At 51.4% G+C, this 8,043-nt stretch overlaps 1 protein-coding gene across 1 annotated transcript in view; it reads left to right on the forward strand.

Moving 5' to 3' along the window:
- The window catches only part of LOC119331981 (mannan endo-1,4-beta-mannosidase 6-like), an 11,129-nt gene extending 4,004 nt beyond the window's left edge, over nt 1–7,125 (forward strand). The window contains exons 2-5 of the mRNA XM_037605162.1: nt 4,868–5,065; nt 5,880–6,002; nt 6,104–6,315; nt 6,395–7,125. Of these exons, the coding sequence (XP_037461059.1) occupies nt 4,868–5,065; nt 5,880–6,002; nt 6,104–6,315; nt 6,395–6,791 (930 nt within the window). The 3' untranslated portion in view covers nt 6,792–7,125. The remainder of the gene's footprint in view (nt 1–4,867; nt 5,066–5,879; nt 6,003–6,103; nt 6,316–6,394) is intronic.
- The last annotated feature ends 918 nt before the right edge of the window (nt 7,126–8,043 follow it).

Here is an 8,043-nt window from a genome sequence, read left to right on the forward strand (position 1 = left end):
CACGGGGATTGCACCGAGGACTGACTTGACGAGGGCAAGCCGTCCAGCCTTGTTCATAAGCTCTGCCTTCCAAGTCGGCAGGCAACCAACAACCTTGTCAACCAGCGGCTGTAGTTGTGTGGCAGAGGGGCGGCGCAATGTCAGGGGAATGCCAAGATAGGTGACTGGAAGATCCACAATCGAGCAGCCCAGGCCAGTGATCATCTCGACGTCCGCCGGGTCGCCGTGAAGGGCCGTGGCCGAGCTCTTGGCGTAGTTCACGTGGAGACCCAAGGCCCTCCCAAACAATGCCAAAATCTCTCTGACTGCGGTCACATCGCTCTCCGCGGCATGGCAGAAGAGCATGATGTCGTCAGCATATAGCGATATCGCTCGGACAGACCGTCGGGGGTGGAGCTGCAGCAGAATACCAGTGTCGTGCGCGCGCTTCATTAGCCGTCCAAGTGTGTCGACGGCGAGTACGAACAACTATGGGGATAGGGAGTCGCCCTGGCGGTGCCCCTTCTGATGCCAAATAGGCGGTCCGGGCTCGCCATTAAGTAGGACCCGGGTGCTCGCAGAGGACAGTAGGATGGCGAGCCATTCCAAGAATCTGTCCCGAAAACCATACTAGCGCAGAGCCTCAAAGAGGAATGGCCAAGATATGGAGTTGAAAGCACGCGCATAACTCTTGGGGATCCCAGCCGATGCAACAACTTCAGCGATTGCTTGACAAGAACATAGTTGTCGTGGAGGCTCCGTCCAGTGATGAACGTGTTCTGGTTGTGGCTGACAAGGCAGTCTAGCTTCGGGGTGAGGCGAAGCGAGAGGACTTTGGAGACGATCTTGGCCACGATATGGATGAGGCATATCGGCCGGTAGTCGCGTAGCTCATGGGCGTCGGCGTGCTTCGGCAACAGGGTGAGGAGGGCTTGTTCAGCTTGCAAAAGCTCCGTCCTCGAAGCTGGAAGAGCTGCTGGAAGACATCCAAGAAGTCCTGCTTGACGGTGCTCCAGCACGCACGCAGAAACTCATCTGTGAATCCGTCTGGCCCGGGTGCCTTGCGCGTCGGGAGACGCTTGACCACGCTCCAGATCTCCTCCGGACTGAAGGGCGTGTCGAGGTCGGCGAGGTTGCTCTGCTCAATAAGCCGTGCCATGTCGAGCGTGTGGTCGCGATTGATAGCGGTGCCGAGTAGCTCGTCGTAATGTGAGAAAGCCGCGTGCGCTATCTCCTCGTGGTCGGTGAGCACCGCGCCGTTGTCAGGCTGAAGATCCTGTTTTTCTGCCGGCGGAAGGAGCACTGTTGGTGGAAGAACGCGGTGCTGGCGTCGCCGTCTTTGAGGTTGGCAATGCGGGCACGCTGCCTGGCGATCGTGCGCTCCATAGATGCGAGGCCAAGGTAGGAAACCTTGAGCTATTTACGCAGCCTGTCCTCCTGGGCAGAGAGCACTCGATCCTCTTGGGCTTTGTTGAAACGCGCGATGAGCTCGCGGGAGATCGCCACTTAGCCTTAATGTTCCCAACCGCCTTGGAGCTCCAGCTCGTCAACCTACGCGTTGTAGCCTGTAGGCGGAGCATTAGGTGACGGAAGGGATCGGGGTCGTAAGTGGAGCCCCAAGCGGCGGTCACCGTCTGGAACCCGTCCATGCGCAACCAGTAGTCCTTGAAATGGAATCGCCGGTGCGCCGTGGAGCAAGCAGTCTAGTACCAGAGGGCAGTGGTCAGACACTACGGACGCGAGGCATCTCAAGTGGCAATCACTGTGCATGTCCTCCAGTTCGAGGTGCAAAGCACATGGTCCAGATGCACCAAGGTTGGCGGCAATTGCTCGTTAGATCATGTGTAGAGCTGTCTGTTTAGGTAAATCTCCTTAAGCGCGAGATCATTGACGAGGTGGCGGAATCTGCCCATCATGCGCCTGTTCAGGTTGCCCGTACTCTTATCCTCATCTCGAAGGATGAGGTTGAAGTCACCACATAACATCCATGGCCCGGCGCAATCCGCCCTAATCTCCCGTAATTCTTTCATGAATGCCACCTTGTCCACGTCATCTTGGGGTCCATAGACCACCGTGAGCCACCATGGCGTGCCAGAGGCCGTGGCCACCTTGGCAGTGAGCGTGTTCATGGTGAACATTGGTTCCGTGATCGACATGGCCCTGCTCTTCCATGGGAGCAAAATGCCGCCCTGTGTGCCTTGGGCCGGAAGATAAGTATAATCATAGAATTCTGAGCCAAGCATGTCAAGAACAACAGACGAGTAGATCAAATCCATTTTAGTTTCTTGCAAGCACACAATTGAGGCGCCGGTGGTGTCCAGCAAAGTGCGAATGGCGTGGCGGTGCGCGAGTGTTGAGGCCGCGCACATTCCAAACCACGATCTTAAGGCCGTGATCCATAAAGGTGGGATCGACGGGCACGATGCCGCGGGGGCCTAGACCTCGCACGCGGTGTCGACACGTGCCGGTGTGGGCGCCGGCGGCGCCATGCAGGCTGGGATCTCACGATCGACCAGCGCGGCGATGGCCGTGAGCAGCGTGAACGGGATGGGCACCGCGAACACGTCGTCGTATGCCTTCATCTCCGCGGCGGTGATCTTCTGGATGGTCCCAATTATACCGAGCGCGCGGAGGACCTGGAGTTGCGCTCTTCTTTCTGCTGTCGGCGGCGCGGCGGCCGCGGAACTGGCGGATGCCGAACGACCACGGCAGGGGGGTGAAGTTGAGGGGGCGGCGTGGCCTCTTCCCAGGCGCCCGCAGAGACGCGATGAGCTGCTTGGAGGCGGCGGCGAGGAACTGGCCCAGCGTCCATGATTGTGGGACGGGTGCACGACCTCAGGATCGACGCAGGGTTACTGGCGGGGAGGCAAAGTGGTTGGGCGTAGGCGTGCACATGTCGTGGTTGGCCTCCATGTGGGCAGGCACCACTGTTGGAGGGGCCGCAGTACGCCTGGGAGGAGGGACTATTGGCGTGGGCCTTTGGAGGATCGAGATAGGAGCCTGTTGGGTCGGGGCGGGTAGCTGTGGCCCAGTAGGAGTTGTGCTCGACAGCTCTTGGGATGGATTGTTGGCGCCGCTGGCGAGCACGAGCGCCTCTCTGTCCGTTGCGGTGCGCGTGGGGGTTGGCGTGGACCGGTCAACACAGGAGAGCAGCCCCACCTCGAGGGTGGATGTGGGTGAATCGCCACTTTGCCCCGACAAGGCCGGCGTCTCTTCCCGCGAGTATGGCACCTCGCTCAGCACGGCCAGGTCCCGACAAGAAGGGTCAGGCGAACTAGAACTTTGGCCAGCAGGATCGTTCCCGGGTGCATGGGATACCACCGGATTCGAAAAACCGGATGGCTCCGATGCCGCCGCAGCCGCAGGGGAGTCGCCATCTGTCCCCGCAGGCCCGTCGAGCGCGGCGATAGAGCCATCGTCAGCGTTGCGCGCTTGGCCCACGGCTGTTGCCAGCTTATCTTTCCTTTTCCCCTTTCCTTTTCTGGCTCGATGACGAGGGTGAGGGGCCCCACGTTGGCAAGGCCACAGCAGCATGCCGTTTCTGGTTGGATCTATGGGCGGTTGCGCCGCCGCACCGGGAGGGGCAGGCCACGCCGGAGCCATGGCCACCCCATCCACGTGGGAGGCGCGGTTGCCGACGCGCCAATCGAGGTTGTCCATAGCCATGCCATCGGCACGGCCGGTGGGCTGCGAGTCCATGCGCCTACGCTTGCGGTCGTGGCGGCGCGCGGGCCCCGGGCCGTGGCTGTGCCCGGCGTCGTTGCCATCACCGGCGCCTTGATCGCGACCATGCCCCTCGTTTGGAGCCACGCTCGTAGGCCTGATGATCACATCGCGGGATATCGCAGTGGAGATGGGGTAGGTAAGCGTCCTGATGAAAGGCGCAGCAGAGCCTAGGCGCGCGGGGACTTGCTCGACGATCTCCAGAATGGCGTTGCGACGGATGTCGGCAGGATTGTGCGTGCGCCCGGAAAGCCGGAACGTGGCGAGGTCGGCGCGGGAGCGAGTGTGGGGATGGAGGCGCTCAATCCAGCAGCTTTGTCCAAGGATGTGCTCGGCAGTCGAGAGATGCCACGCCTGGGCAGGAATACCGCGGAGCTCGAGCTCGACGCTGTATTCGAACTCGCCGTAGCCGGCATGAGCGAGCTTACTCCAAGGGCGAATCGAAAGGGAGAAGCGGGGAGATCGGATGAAGTGGTCGTCATTGAGACGGTCCCTGGTGGCCTGAGAGCTGAAGAGGATCAGGAAATCCATCAGGCTATTTGGTCTGTTATGCCTGTACGAATCATATTGGCCTTACACTTTGCAAGTTCGCATCGTGAACAACTTCAGTGCCAGGAAAGAAACAATGGATATATTCAGCAAGCACAAATAATTAGCAGCTTTAAGATGCATGCTACCTCCATCCTTCATTTATTCATTTCTTCTATGATAACAACCTTTCTTTTATTATGGTACAAGTTGCTAATAGTTTGCGCTTGTGCAACTTGAGTAATACCTTGCCGTTCTCTCACAAAATGACTAACTTATGATCCCTACTTTTGAGTGTGTTATGCTTACACAACGGAATGCAAACTGATATTTAGATTTTTCTGAAGTATGAAGTGGTGCCGAACTTTTCATGATCTCTAGAGTTTAGCTAGGGCTTAACCTGTACCCTGTGTTCCTACCGTGTTAATATAAATTTCTAGATTCTGTGCCTTCGCCTAAGAAATTCTTTAGTTTTTTTCTTCATGGTTGTATGCACTCCCCAACACGTATCTTTTTGAAGCGGTATACATTTTTAGGATTACTTTTAAAGTGGCAATACCTCAACAAATAGGTTTATAGAAGCACAGGTAAATGATGTTCTTCATGTGAATATTAATCATAACTTTCTTCATTACAGGTATTGGATTACATTATCTATGAAGCCCGGAGAAATCATATTAGGTTGATTCTTTGCCTTGTCAACAACCTTGATAACTTTGGAGGGAAGGCCCAATATGTTAAGTGGGCACAAGCAGCTGGAGCTAACTTGACGAATTCAACTGATTCTTTTTTCTATGACCCAACCGTTAAGGGTTACTACAAGGATTATGTGAAGGTAATATTTAGCTTGAAACAAATAATTATTTTGTCTTGTGGCACCTCGTATTTACTACTCCCTCTGTGTTCTTAACTGTCCTCAACTCACCATGTGCACATAACAAGTAAACACAAAATCTATGAAATATTTAGTGAGAAAGTACCATGCATACCCTTGTTGAATGACATGCTACAACCATTTAACCTGTTCCAAAGCAATAAATGGAGATATTGGATTAACTATACTCTTGATTTCCTCAATGGACAGTTGTTTTGAAACGGATTCTTGTGAGGTTCAGGACATATATCATGAAAACAGAAAGATGTAGTTGTGCATTCATTGCAATATTGTGGTGTGCCCCACTTGCATGTTAGAAAATTAATTTTGATAATCTCATCTTACCTTTGATGAGGACTTTAGGAACGACGTAATGTGTCAATCTTTTCTGTACACATATCATGGTTTTCTCTGTAGATTATCTCCCAAGGGAGTGGATATTAGATAAAATGTGTTTTGTATTCGCTGAATGTACCTAATATGTTCATATGCTCTGACATTTTATCTAGGAGTGGTAAAGTGTATTGTGCTATGGCCACTGCCAAGTGACTAGCATGATTTACAAGACCTTCTTTTATGCATATAGCTTGTAAATTTGTTACATAAATAAACAAGGGAGTAATATGTGTCAATTGCGACCCTAATCGACCTGGGTAAACAAACTTGCAGCTACGTTTGCAGAAGCACTATTTATAAACACTTTTTCTCCAATTTTCCTTCGCTGGCCAGTTTTTGATGATTCTGTCACCACTCCTATATAACGTATTACCAACAGGCAATATTAACTAGAAGGAACTCTTACAGTGGAATCAGATACTCTGATGAACCTGCTATTTTTGCTTGGGAACTCATGAATGAGCCTAGGTGTGTGTCCAACTCATCTGGTCCTCATCTTCAGGTAATGACTTCAATGCATTCAAAGATCCATTTTCACTTTCAGTACATGGGGATTTTTCTGAGTGAAAACACTCGGCACTTCAACCCGATGTCCCTTGGCAGGCTTGGATAGCAGAGATGGCAGCGTATGTCAAGAGTCTGGACGCTAAACATCTTGTTGCAGTAGGAATTGAAGGGTTTTATGGCACTGGAATAGCTGAGAGGCTGGGTTTTAATCCTGGGGACTGGGCAGCTTCACTCTGCTCAGACTTCATACAGAACTCGGCAGTTGAGAATATTGATTTTGCATCGGTGCATGCTTACCCTGACAGCTGGTATGTATTTTTCCCGATTATTTGTACAAATGTATCATGCTTTAGTTTATATGCCATTGATGCATATATTTGTTCCCAGGCTACCAAAGGCAAGCATGGAAGAAAAACTCAGATACCTTTCCAGTTGGGTTGATTCACACCTTAATGACAGCGAACACATCTTGAAAAAACCTGTTCTGTTCTCAGAAGTAGGTTACCTGCAGCATGTAGAGGGCAACAGCACAGTTGATAGAGATATTCTTCTAAGAGTTGTTTACGACAAAATCTATGATTCAGCGAGGAAGCTTCAGGCAGGCGGGGGTGCTCTTATTTGGCAGTTGATGGTCGAAGGAACACACATGTACCACGACGACTTCTCCCTGGTGGCACGCGATCATCCCTCGACTTATAAGTTGATAACGGAGCAGTCTTGTCGATTGCAAATGCTGTACGAGAATGATAGAGACCCTGACTGGCAATGTGCGATACAGCCCTAGGAATTTTACTGCCATTGATGCCGGGAAAGCCTGCTTCATCAAACAGAAACTCGTCTTCAGCGTTATCTTGAACAAGACTGCCTATAGAAGTGAACAGCTGACTGACAGGATGTGTATAGCAACAGAACGTTTGTAACTAGTGATAGATTAATCATCAAATGCAAGTAGGTGGCGTTTGAATTTGTCTGTGGTAATTACCGTTTTTTCCTTTCGTCTGTCGGCCACCAATGTGGTTGCTAGCATTCTTTCCATAGGTGCACGCAACTTGTTAGATACTTTGTTTCTTGGCCACATGAATAGCAAGAAGAGTTTCAGAAATATCGGATTTGCTTTATGTGTTTTCATGTTCTGTACAGTGCAATTCAGTTTCAGATTCGCGCTCGGGCTGGTGCATTGCAGAACAGTGGCGGAGCCAGGATTGAAGTGAACCTTGGGCCAATTTGTTTTTCGGTAATATGTTTTTTTTTTAATCCTGGCTTCGCCACTGTTCTGCAAGAATTGAGGTTTAGCATTTTCCGTACAGGAGCTGCTCGACTGATAAGTTGCAAATTGACAAGAGTTCGCCGCTTTTCTTTAGCTTAGATTGCATCTGAGTTTGCCAGAAACTTGTACCGCCTCCATTCCTAAATATAAGATGTTGGCTGCTCAAATAAATAAATAAATATAAGATGTTGGGGCTGGTGGGCGCACGAGGAAGGAGGTGAGCCGTTGGATTTCACTCGTAAGGTAGACTGCTTAATTGACCGATTTCAACAACAAAAAAGAGAGTATGTTTTGCTTGCAAAACAGTGGTCGGCAGATATGACTCGTGTTGTGTATTGAGGGCTGGATGTTTATCTCGTTCTGATGTGCAAGAATAAAAATCTGCTGACACGTTCTTTTCATCCGGAGCATGTAGCGACCAAAACATACAACGGAAACGATGTGGCGTGGAGCACCAACCACACAAAGAGCAGGTCTGCCGTGCCCGTACGAGGACCATATGGCGCGTTGAAAGTTCCTAACGAGTAGTATTTCCCATTTGTAGCATACACATGAGACCATTGCCATATACCCACATACGTTCATATGTTGTGCCCATCAGGAGAGCTACGCCTGAAAAAGCAGGAGCACGATGTTTCTGTATGCACGCTCGTAGAACAAACTACACGGACCCGCAGGTTGTTATCGCCAGCGCCGATGATGCATGGCAAGGGCGCCTATTCGTGGATGCCGATCATGCGCGTAGGCTCGGCTTCATATGTACAAATCT

This window comes from Triticum dicoccoides, chromosome 7A, assembly GCF_002162155.2.
Source record: "Triticum dicoccoides isolate Atlit2015 ecotype Zavitan chromosome 7A, WEW_v2.0, whole genome shotgun sequence".
Lineage (NCBI taxonomy): Eukaryota > Viridiplantae > Streptophyta > Magnoliopsida > Poales > Poaceae > Triticum > Triticum dicoccoides.